Below are 12,480 nucleotides of genomic sequence, written 5' to 3'. Positions count from 1 at the left end.
TTTAGACGAACGGGTTTCAACAAGTCAAGTTGAATAAAGATACATATAGCTGAGACAATTTTTTTTCATAAAGATAATCGTCTTAAAAATGTAATTTATGAAGTATTATATGAGACAAATATACTTAAACTATTTTAATTTATATGATAAAGACGATTCCATATTGAGGACGTACGTCGCATTACAATTCTATAATTTCCTTTAAGAGCAAGTGTTCTATTAAAACTTTTATCATTATTAAATATTGCATTTAATAAGCTTTTTGGACGAAAGTCTGTCTTCTACTGCTCTCGCAAATTTTTTTTTGCAAACAATTTTTATTGTTGTTTTTCTATTTTGATTGTGAAAAGTGAATTCTATTGTGTTAAAATGGTTTCAATTCATCAATCGAATGATTTAATCCATGGATTTAATCCTTTCCAGTATTCGTATGCACCGCATTTATGGACTGCGAATTACCATCCGTACTATTGGAACAAGTACGCTTATTATGGAACATCCGATCAATTTGAGGATACTAAACTAATGGCGCAAACATCCGCTTCGTTTGATACTCAGGTACTTACCTTCAATTTAATTATCCCCTCTCATTCGAAATGTGGTGACTTATGAGTGCAGTAATTCTAGAAGAATATAGACAAGCGGAAGATTTTTTATATCATCAATCATCTGGGGTCAATATATTTATATTAATGGTTGATTTAATGCACTTTGTATTGTGACGTAATAGGTTTAACATAAATTTTAATTAAGAAAAAATAGAAAAAAAATATATATTGGGTGGCTAGAAATAAATGAAGAATCTTTTGGACATCTAGAAAAATATCATATTTGTAATATTATTAAGTTAAATTTGTAAAATTTAACTATTTCTACGAAAAATATCACTTATCTTTATATACAGGGTGGCGCAAAATGAATGTTATTTATGAATCTTTTTTATTAATTTGATCCATATTGATTATATTAATTTTTAAAAGTGGAAAAATATTTTGGTTTAATCATCACTTTGGACGCTACGAGCCCTCTGGTGGTCTCTTTCAATTTATTTCCTCGAATATTATATATCGGTGTTGCATATGTTAGCCCATTGATACACAACAAAGTAGAATCATTTTCTGCCTTGAACAAGACGGTTTTCCCAAAACTTATAAATTTACAAAAATTTTCCATCTATTGGTTTATTGTTAGCTATGAATTTTCTTGACAAAATACTAAAAACAATTTTTTTTAATCAAACCATAGAAATACTAAAATCGTAGAATTTAAAAAAGTTAATTTTTTCGGTAGCTCAGTTATCTTTATATTCCTGTACAAATTTTTTGAAACTTTTCTTTTCTATTGCAAGCTCGTAAGATTATTCCAAATTCAAAAATCATCTCAAATTTTCAAAAAATAAGTAAAAAATCACTTGAATTTTATCTTTTTACGATGATAAAAAAACAACTTAAAAATTATCAAAAATAAAAAATCACAAAAAATTTTGAGAAAATGTTGTGGTGTTACATAAGAGGAAAATTTTTTGCTGCTTTATCCTTTTTCAAAAAATTGTACACTAATTTCGAGACATTCTGTACCTCACAAGATTTTATGAACACGAACTAAAAATGTGATTTTTGTAGACTTTTAGTGAACTTCTGCTATCAAAAATACGTCAATTGAAATTTAAAAAAACAGATGATAAAGTGGGAAATAAGTTTATACCATAAGGATGCTGTCTTTCAAAATAATGTACATCCGGTTGCAAATATATAATAAGCTTTTCGAAGATATCATTTTCAAGGCGGACATATCCAGTCTCTTTTTTCCCCAATAAACAGACCTGCAATTCTCTGTGTTAACCATAAAAGAAAGCAATCCGTCCCTCGGAGTCTGAATACCTGAAACTACCTCAAAGATTCTTCATAGGTACTAAAGAAATCAAAATCAAATCCCGAATCTTTTATAAGAGGAATCGAGTTTAATTTTTTCTCCTTAATTTTACAGTCGGATAGCGACGGATCTGTGTCATCAAGACGATCAAGTTATGAGTCAATCACTACCATTGATATTGGGTTAATTCAAAAGAAGAGTGTTAACGATGTAAAATGTTGTTGGAAAAATTGTGGCTTGTGGTTTCCAACCCTTGATAAATTAGCCAATCATATAACGAAAAGTCATGCGGCAAGTGGACCTGGAGGATTATTCTTTTGCGGTTGGGAGGGGTGTGTACGAAACATGCGAGGTTTTAATGCTAGGTAAGTTTTAGGAAGACGTAGACCCTAATCCATTTTAACATACATCCTTAAGAATACACTTAACCCCTGCTACAGCAACTTCTTGAATTGTTCACAGGTACAAGATGTTGGTGCATGTACGGACCCATACGAATGAGAAACCACATCAGTGTACTGTATGTGAAAAATCATTTTCTCGAGCGGAAAACTTGAAAATTCATTTTCGTTCGCATAGTGGAGAAAAGCCGTATGTTTGTCCTGTGCCTGGTTGTAACAAGGCGTATTCGAATTCAAGTGATCGTTTTAAGCATACGCGCACACATCAAGTAGATAAGCCGTATATGTGTAAGGTACCTGGATGTTTAAAACGCTACACTGATCCATCAAGTTTACGGAAACATGTGAAAACTTATCGTCATTTCGTGACCGTTGCTGTTGATCCCAATATGGCTATTGTACAAACTAAAGAGGAAGTTGGAAGCGTCATGATGTTTGAAAAGGAAATGGATGATGAGATTCCAACACCAATGACGGCAATTCCTGTAATGACTGAAACTGAATACAATGATGATTTCCCACCGAAAAACGATGAAAACATAAAGAAAGAATTTAAAACGAAAAATAACGCTCAATGTAACTGCCGCCATACTTGCAATTTAGCTAAAAACAATTCAAGCGAAAAGCATTTTATTAGTACATTGTTAAGTTTGAATGATGCTTCTGAAGTAAAATCATGGGACCGATTTTGGGTGCCAACCATTACCCAAAAAGATAATGGCCATCAAGTATTTTATACAAATCCAATTATGGATTTAGATATGCCATTAGACTTAAGTATAAGTAGAGATTAAGGTTTCTTTAGATTTTTAAGCTTTTTATTGTTTTTCTTTTGTTATTCAAACAAACTTTGTAAAGTTTGGGAGATAAATAATTTCATATTTTATTAATCCAATTATGGATTTAGATATGCCATTTACATACAAAGTGGTCAAAGTGTCACGAGTTATTTGATTGTTTACATCGAACTAATTCTAGAGCAGTTTAAAATATTTTTGGATGGTTAAATACTGATTTTTAAGTTCAGACATCTACACCTAAATTTTCAGGCCGCTATAGAATTAACTCGAAATTTAAGTATATTTAAACACCACGTGGATGTATTATACATATTTGTCAAACTAAAAATAGTTTTACTGATTTTTGTGTCGACTTTGATATACGAGCATGCTCTCTGTGAGTGGTATATGACTTTTGCATCACTTTGTATAAAATAGAGATTAAGTTGTAGATTTTTAAGCTTTTTGTTGTTTTGTTATTCAAATAAAACTTTGTGTAGTTTGAAAGATAATAATTAATTTCATGTTTGTTTGTGATATGCTGTTGTTTCTAGACGGTCGGGGGAAAGGGGGCAATGAAATTATGTTTTATCTATGTATTTTTGAATTAATTAGATAAATAATAATAATCAATTTTATAATTAAATTTTATTAATTTTATTATCATTTATGACCATGAGGCAGAGTTACCAATCTTTTTTTTTAAATAAAACTAATTCTAGAATATGATTTTAATAATCTGGATTGAAAATCAAACTAAAATCTTCCGGACCAAAAATAAAAGATTGGAAATATGGCTAATAAGTGATTAGCGTTGTAGAGGTCAGTATGTTATCAAAAAATAAACCCGGAAACTGATTTTAAGATCAACTAAGCCATATGTTTCTAGTTTTGTGAGATCATTTTTAATACTTTGAACAAAAGTTTCAGAATTTAAATAAGTAATTACCTTGACAGATTATTTCCTAGGCTGTGAAGTGTTACATGAGTGAAAATCACATGCTTATGTTGTGAAATTTGCCTTTAGCATAGACCCGGGTCACCACGGGTTTTTTTAATGATAAATATATACATAATTGAAACATCGTGAGTGGCTTACTTTTGACGAGTCTACCAAACTTTTCTCTACGATTATTTTCGAAAAGGCTGCGTTTGCAAATGGGCATGATGACATAATATTTAAGTGATGTATTCATCAATTTAAAAAAAAAACCGTGGTTATACCAAGGTTTATATTAAAGACAAATTTCACAACCTACGGTTTAATATTTAAATTGTTTCTTTGTACCATTACCAATAAAAATTATAATTAATAAATAATCATGTAGTTAAATCAGTCAAAAATTCGAAATAAAACTGTTGACTAATTTTTTAAATTATGACTTCTAGTAATTTCAGACACTATTTTTTTTATACATATTAAATAATGGCACACTCGAATTAAACAAAATTGTTTTGAATTTTGTTTGGTTCTAGACACTCCTCCAACATTTCAAGGTAAAAAAAAAATAAGTCTGATAATTTGTTAACAATATACTTTGTATAGAAAAAAAAGACAAAATTGTTTTGGCATCTATTTAATTCTAGACACTGATAATAATTCAATGTATAAATATGATAACTCTATCAAAAAAACTCCTCCCCCCCGTCTTATTAATAATACTTAAATATTAATCAATAATTATGAAAAAAAATTGATTTGATTTTTATATAATTCTAAACACTCTTCCGTACTTCAATTATTTAAAATTTCTATAAACTAGCCTATCTGTTTCTTTAAATATTTATAAATTTTATATATAAAAAAAAATGAAAAATTGAAATTGTTTTGACTATTCAATAAAAATTATAAACAGGATCTTTTTTACTTTTATTTAATTCTAGACAGTATTTTGTTAATGAAGTGATCACCTAGACCTCGCCTCAATAAAATTTTATTCTATAATTACGAAAACAAACAATAGTTTAGAACCATCTCAAAGTATTCACTCTGGCAATCACAAAATTTTTTTGAGTTTTACTAATTTAGGAACCGGTAGAATCTTTTACAAGATTCGTCAAAATCGGTAACGTATGTACATAGGTCAGTGGAAGGAATATAATTAAGTTTTCAAAAGCAATGTCTGAAGTTTTCGAAGGAAAAACAAGGAGTTTTTCGACAAATTCGGGTTGTCAAATTCAAAAATAAACAACTTAGTTAAACTTAAAAAAGAAAGCTACATTATTAAGAAGTATTACAAGAGAAAAAATTTGAAAAGTGTATTACATTGGCTACACGCAGATATCTATGAACCACGGAAGTAATGGAATCGCGACTTCTGCATATACAAGTTTTTCACAGCTTTCCAAAACAAATAAAAATTCATTTAATTGAAAATTTAACTTTGAATTTTATGAATTTTGATTTTGAAATATTCATGGAAGTAAAAAATGACAATAGAGGAAAGAAATCTATGGTAAAATGAAAATCATTTGAAATAAATCGAATTAATGGGGTTCCCGGGTCAAGTTACTAAGAGTCAACTGTATTATATTTTACCCCCCAATATGCCCCACAATATTGAAAATTTAAAAAAACTTATTCATTTGTATACATGAACTATTAGCTTCTATGTTATCATTAGAAATAAAAAATATTTATATGACGCCATATTTAACAAAATGTCCCACTTTTAATCGTCTTTTTGTTTATCGACTGTAGAAATTTCCTATAAGAAGATATTTATAGAACAGTAATATGTACCTTTTCTGGATAGATTGGCCATTGGCCTGGATGTTTGATAGTCAGAATCGTGAAAAAGAATCACTCAAAGGGGGGTTCAAACCTTTGTTCATCATGTTAGGCCATAAAGTCAATTAAAAGAAGCAAATCTTTTTTTCGAATAAGTTAACATTTTATTATGTCAAAAAGTTTTTATCTGTACCTCGCAGAATTAACTTATTGCCACAATTTTTCAATAAGCCAATTCTGTGAGCTACAGACAAAACTTTTCCAAAACTCTGTAAACATCGACAACCTTAGCATATTAGATAATCTATATTTTTGTAACGCACGGTGTAATAATAAACGTAGAAAAAAAACTGACTAAATTCGGTGCATTGAAAAAAATTCCTATTTTTTTTCTTTTTTATTTAAAATATTAATAAAAAAATAATAATAAATGACAAAATATAACTTATAAAACGTAACTTACACTAGGAAGATTGTTGTAAAATATTTAACATTTCTTTTTTAATTTCATTCAATGTATGTTGATCTTTATGTATTGTTTCAATTAAATGATTAATACCAATATGCTCTAAACTTAAAAATTGTTTAATATCTTCTTGTACCAAGGGGCTGATTGTATAACGTTCTTGTGCTCCAGTACCAGTTATTGGTTCATCACCACAACGTAATATACGTATATGTGCAAGTAATTCGGTTAAGCGACCCTGTTTTTTTTTTTTTTTTTAAATATTAGTACTTATTATATAACACAAAATTATATAGGTTATTCGATCCGTGATGGGTAGTTACTCACGCTTGGTTAACATAGATACAAAAACAATCATTGAACATGAAGTATTATTTAGCCTCATATATTATGTAAAGTTCCGCATTAACCCGGCGTCATTGTGACGACCAAACAGAACATAGCCGTTGTGGCCGCGGGTATATCTTATCCATGGTTCTTAAGGACAGTAAAATTGCAACACAATCTATATATCAGATTTATTTGGTAGTTGAAAAATACACATTATTTAATGTGTGTCCGCAAGTATACACTATTGTCCATGGAATCAATCTTATGTCAATATAAGTTTTCTATATTAGGGAAATTATGAAAATTAAATATATATTTATTACAAAATGGGCATATAATCATCAAAACTTGAAAATACTAAACTGTTTATATAAATGTTACGTGGCCTGTGTGGCTGGGTATAACTTACTCGCACGGTGTTCATACACGAGAGACGTGCTCTCCAACTCCGATGGTGCCGAAGCGACACTAAATAGAATAGTTAATACGTTTAATACTTTCGTAAAATTGTGAAAAAGAATATTCTTCAATAAACAATAAAAACGTTATATACATAATGATACGCGGTTCTTGTTGGTATAATAGGAGGGGGGGGGGCGGAGCGGCAAAAATGTGAGGTGACAAATCCTTAAAATATGATATACAGTAAACCTTGATAATCGGGACTCAATAAAACCAAGGTTGTGTAGGCTCACAACTTACGCAGACATTAAACGTGGCCTAGCATTTCAAACTCACTCTACTTCATAACTGGTAATCGATAGATGAACACCATATGAACACTTTAAATTAGAAAGTTGTTATTGATTCAAAAAGTAAAATTTTTTTATCGAAACATTTTTCCAGCAAACCGTACAGTTTAGGCAAAAACGGACTGAAAAGTTTTACCCAAAATTGTTTTTTCGTTTCAAAATTGTTATTTCGTATAATTGTTTCTGCGAAATCTAGGCACTCTTCAAAAAAATAAATAGTGGTTCGTTTTTCTACAAAAACCATTTTAGTTTAATTGAATGAACAAACGCACAAAAATCTAGATTTTTGCTATCAATTTCTGCCTAAACTATTCGGTTTACAAAAAAATGTTTCAAACAAAAAATGTTTGCGTATTTATAAAGAACAATTTTCTTAAAGCGTTCATTTAATTTTTGTCAGTTATGAATCAGTGTGAGGGTTTAATTGAACCTGAAAACTTAGATCGAATTCGATGCCGGTATAAGACGTATCCCTTTGAAACTAATATTTTTCGATTGAAGCATTTTGAAGCATATGCCAACATAAAAAAGACAGCCTGTAAATGGTATGAGTGTAAGGGGCGACATATATTATTTTTCACACGAGCGGCTAAATAGGTAGATAGGGCACTGCGTGCAATTTCTGCTGTAGCCGCAGCGAGTAGCTAATACGCTTAAAGATTTCGACGGTCGTAGCTACTGTGAGCGACAAATAACACAAGTATTAAACAAAAAATTTATTATAGTTTTAAAAACTGTCGGATAAAGTATTATTCTACCATTCCTTTTTATCTGTTAAAATTTTCCGAACTATTAATGGTGCCAAAGTTTATACTACCTTAAATGATCGAATAACCTTAAATTCAAATTAAAAAATACTTACACGAAATTGTGTAGGAACTGATATTTGTGCTTGCATATTTTCTAACTGAATACGTAAATGTTCTTCTTCTGGTTGTAAAGCCATTCCAACTTTTCTATACATTTCTTGTTTTACTAAAATCTGTAAAAAAAATACAATATTATGGATTTTAGGTTTGCAAATATTAAAAAATAATTTTTGGACTAATTTCGGAAAACTAGAATTACTAAGTTTAAAAATGTTCTTTCTGCTGGATTATCTATCTTATGTAAGGTGACAAAATATGATGACTAAAAATATTTATTTAAACCATTTTGTTTGAAAAATTAAAAAAAAAATGTTTTTATGGCAAGTTTTTAGACCGTCTCATTACTTTTGTGGCGTCCGATATAATACCTGCTTTAAAGAAGAAATCGTCAATAAAAATTTATACTAACTTTTAAAACACGGTGTTGTAAATCTGAAAATTTACGTTTATATTCAGTAATTTGTGCAATAGATGCTGCTTGTTTTTGTTTTAATTGGGCAATATCATCTGTAACTTGATTTAAATATGCACGATGCAAGGCTGTTTCATTCTCTTGTGTTTGTAAACGCCATTTTAAATTATTAAAACCGATTATTGGTACTGGTATATATTTTGTTGAATTTGGATTATCCTCTTGTGCTTGTTTCCATATTCTTGGATCAATTCCTTTAAAACAGAAAAAAAGTTTACCAAAAATCTACTTTTTCTATCAATTTTCTTCCATTATTGAACAATCCGATCAAATTCAATAAATTTTAAGAAAAAATTTATGATTTTAAAGTAGTTCTATAATCGAAGAAAACTTGAGTTCTTAGAATTAATTTATACTTTACCGTTTGGTGGGCTTTTTAAATATTCTTGAATTTGTTCTGCATCAGGCTTAACATTTGCAAATAATTTAATTACTCCGATATTTGTTAGCATTTGTTTTTGCATATTTTGATTTAAGAAATTTGCAAATTCATTTGCTGGTATTTTTCGTATGGTGCCTAAATTATTTTTTTCTTCAACATAAAGACACACTTGTGTAGTATTTTCATTTAATGCTTTAATTTCATCCACAGTAATTTTTAACTCAGGTTTGTTGCCTAATACTTGCTGTGTTATTTGTTGCTGAATTTGTGATAATTGTGCTCTAAATTAATTTCAAATAAATATACTTAAGTATTTCTTAAAGTTTGAAAGTTTCTAAGTGCAGGAAAACGTGAGCAAAACTATTAATAGGAATCTTCGAGTTAAATCTTATATATCATTTCTCTATTCAGTTTTTTCCTATCCACGCAATATCTTTCTTATTCCTATATCAAATTCCATGATATCATTTTAAAGCTTATCGTGTTAGCTAATGACGAAAAATCGACTCACGGCCTGATAATTAACGGCCTCTTAGGAAAAAACAGATTAGAGAAATAATAATATGTAATTTGTATATTATATCTGTAATAAAATTGCTTATAAATAAAAAGAAAGCAAACTAATTTTGATATTTTTTATCACTTATTCCCTCCTATTTTAGGCACGAGTATCGCGCTATGGAATTTCTGGTCGAGCTAGTTTTTTTTATTATTGAACCATTTTCTACAGAAACATTTATCACCACGTTAACAGCATTCAAACATTCAAGTTCTGAAAAAGGTGATGGTACGGTTCCCGAACGAAATACAATTTATAATGCAAATAATTGATCTAGAAAAAATGTTCAAATTGTTGGACTAATATTCAAGAGAATTCTTACTTAGAAAGTTGTATAAAAATTCGGCTACCCCGGTGGAAAAAATATTTGAAGAAAGAATTAGTTTTAATAAGTTTTAGAAACTTTGAAAAAGTCTTAGGAAATCTGAATAACTCCAAATTTTTCAACATTTTTGGACTGTCTAATTCAAACTTAATAAGTTTGAATATCTCTGAATTAGACAGCCCAAAAACGTTGAGAAATTCAGAGCTCCTGAGACTTATTAAGACTTATTCTTTCTTCAAACAATTTTTCCACCAGGGTACTATGACTACAAATTCGACTATTTCGTCTTACGTACTATTTTGGAAGAATAATTTCAATATTGAAAAATTATTATTTTGTTTTAATGGTTTGAAAGGACAATGAACACCCATTTAAAGTTTATTTTTTCTATTTCACGCTTTTATGCAAATAGAATAATCTCTTATCCTAACTTACTTTACATCATTTTCTTTTTTGTTAAAAACCATAACTACTTCACCATCTTTGTTATCTTTACCCGGCATCGCACTGTAGGCAATAGCTTGAAAGCGACAAAATGGATTCTCTGGTGTAAATTCGACGGGAGGTTGATTTGTACTATAATAGCCTTTGCCAACACCCCATGAAGCTTGTAGTAAATTCCATTTAGCAATTATGGTATCACGTTCATCTCCAAATATTCGAACATTTAAAACAGCATTTATAAGTGTTTGGTTGGGATCAGGTGAGGGTTGTTGTTGTTGCTGTTGTTGAGGTTGCCCTAAAAATTATACGTATGTAAGATTAAAAAAAAGCAAAATATCGAAATTGGTTTTGTTCAAAATCGTGGCCAATTTTATTTAAGCGTATAAGATTAAAAAAATTTTTAGATTTTCTGATGGTCCAACCCACAGAAAGAGATTTGATTGTCTATGGTTATGGCCATGATTCTGCATAATTGCTAAATTAGTACCTAAAGTACTTCCAAAAGTAGTTCCTGCTCCAAATCCACCGCCTAAAGTACTTGTGCCACCTCCTAGTGTACTTCCAAAACTAAATGAAGTGCCTGGTTTTTGACCAAACGATGTACCTAAACCTCCTCCAAATGTTGATCCTGTGTTCGTGGTGGTCCCTAAGCCCCCAAATAAAGATCCAGATTGTGTGGCTGGAGTGGTAGTTCCAAATCCACTGAATAATCCTGTATTTTTATTAAAACGTTAAGAGGCTTTTTTAAATTATAATATATATAAAACAAAAACCTGTTGATTGTTGTTGAGTTCCTTGGGTTGATAAACCACCAAATCCTCCAAACCCTGTAGATGCTGTTGTAGTAGCTGTACCACCAAAATTGAAACCACTCGTAGCTGTAGTAGCTGGAGTTCCCCCAAAACTAAACCCAGTACCGGGTGTTGATGTAGCTGTGGTGCCAAATCCTCCAAAACCAGTTGATGTACTTGTAGGAGCTCCTAACGAACCAAATCCGGATGTGGCTGTAGATGCAGGTGCTCCAAAATTAGAACCAAAACCAAAATTCGGAGCAGCTGACGTAGTAGCTGTTGTTGCCCCAAATCCAAAAGATGGAGTTTGTTGTTGTGTAGATTGACCAAATGAAAATCCAGTACTACCAGTGGCCCCAAAGGCCGCTATATATACATAGAGAGGTTAGTAAAAAAAATCCAATTTTTATAAATACTAAGGCATACGTTTATTTTGTTGAGTATTTGCTCCAAAATTTAAACCTGGTTGAGTTTGTGATGATCCAAAATTAAATGCCATGTTACTTAAACTTTATAAAGAAATTTTAAACATGCACCGCGTTTTTGACAGCTTGTAAGAAACTTTTAAAAATTGGTTTAAAATAAATACTATTAAACAAAACACTAGATAGCAGCACATAATGAAGTATCAAAGATCCAAACTATATTGTCTTAAACTCGAACCAAAAGTCATCATCAAACGTTATGCAACTTTTAATGCATATTTAACATTACATTCACATACTTTTCCTAATTACCTTTACATTTTAAGAATTATAACCAATTTGCGAACACGAGATGCCATAATTTTCTAATGTATTTCATGCCATAGTCACAAATATTTTTCGCAGAGACTATTAATTCTTAAGGCTACAAAGGTTGAAACTTGAAAGACGCCAACCATACTGGCCAGTATAGTGTATCAATCGAATTATTAATGACCAAATTGCGCTTGGAAAAGAAAAATCACTTCTTTGGAGAGTAGAAAAAAAGTCTTGCATACCTAAATAATGATTAAAACAACTAAGGAAAAATTTTTTCTTTTTGAAATCTTTAATTTTTTCTATTAGAACGATCGAAAAGCTAAGAATTTTTTTAAGGTATTTTATCTTATTGCTTAGTTTCTCGTTTACTATCGCTAGCTCACTTTTAAAAATATTTTTATACTCTGTATGCATGAAATACAAATCAAGGTATATTAATTTTAGACCCAAGTTTGTCGCTCAGAAATATTGATGATCTATCTGTCTGTCAGCTCAATAGTAAATGAGCAACATAGGGTAAAGCGTTCGTAAATGCGCCCGATCTTGTAAACCGTAAGAGATAGC

General features: G+C 30.2%; 2 protein-coding genes across 2 annotated transcripts; one reads left to right on the top strand and one right to left on the bottom strand.

Moving 5' to 3' along the window:
• Positions 1 to 252: 252 nt before the first annotated feature.
• LOC123291603 (zinc finger protein GLI2-like) lies at positions 253 to 3,698 on the top strand. Its single transcript, XM_044871942.1, has 3 exons — positions 253 to 558; positions 1,987 to 2,237; positions 2,335 to 3,698. Exons 1-3 carry the CDS (start codon positions 370 to 372, stop codon positions 3,065 to 3,067), a joined length of 1,173 nt encoding a protein of 390 aa, XP_044727877.1. The 5' UTR covers positions 253 to 369; the 3' UTR covers positions 3,068 to 3,698.
• A 2,524-nt stretch (positions 3,699 to 6,222) lies between these two features.
• On the bottom strand, positions 6,223 to 11,732 carry LOC123292116 (probable nucleoporin Nup54). The gene is made up of 8 exons (XM_044872670.1): positions 11,600 to 11,732; positions 11,156 to 11,539; positions 10,870 to 11,094; positions 10,374 to 10,677; positions 9,034 to 9,335; positions 8,610 to 8,866; positions 8,194 to 8,313; positions 6,223 to 6,487 (listed from the first exon to the last, which is right to left on the bottom strand). Exons 1-8 carry the CDS (start codon positions 11,670 to 11,672, stop codon positions 6,248 to 6,250), a joined length of 1,905 nt encoding a protein of 634 aa, XP_044728605.1. The 5' UTR covers positions 11,673 to 11,732; the 3' UTR covers positions 6,223 to 6,247.
• Positions 11,733 to 12,480: the final 748 nt, after the last annotated feature.

This window comes from Chrysoperla carnea, chromosome 2, assembly GCF_905475395.1.
Source record: "Chrysoperla carnea chromosome 2, inChrCarn1.1, whole genome shotgun sequence".
NCBI lineage: Eukaryota > Metazoa > Arthropoda > Insecta > Neuroptera > Chrysopidae > Chrysoperla > Chrysoperla carnea.
This window is presented reverse-complemented; position numbering and strand designations above follow the sequence as displayed.

Bases quoted from the DNA above. Each gene is read 5' to 3' on its own strand.
- LOC123291603 (XM_044871942.1), top strand. From the start codon at position 370: ATGGTTTCAATTCATCAATCGAATGATTTAATCCATGGATTTAATCCT. The intron at 559-1,986 runs GTACTTACCTTC...TTAATTTTACAG, and splicing joins CCGCTTCGTTTGATACTCAG to TCGGATAGCGACGGATCTGT. The intron at 2,238-2,334 runs GTAAGTTTTAGG...AATTGTTCACAG, and splicing joins ATGCGAGGTTTTAATGCTAG to GTACAAGATGTTGGTGCATG.
- LOC123292116 (XM_044872670.1), bottom strand. From the start codon at position 11,672: ATGGCATTTAATTTTGGATCATCACAAACTCAACCAGGTTTAAATTTT. The intron at 9,336-10,373 runs GTAAGTTAGGAT...AAATTAATTTAG, and splicing joins AAAAAAGAAAATGATGTAAA to AGCACAATTATCACAAATTC. The intron at 6,488-8,193 runs GTAAGTATTTTT...AAAAAAAAACAG, and splicing joins CAGTTCCTACACAATTTCGT to GGTCGCTTAACCGAATTACT.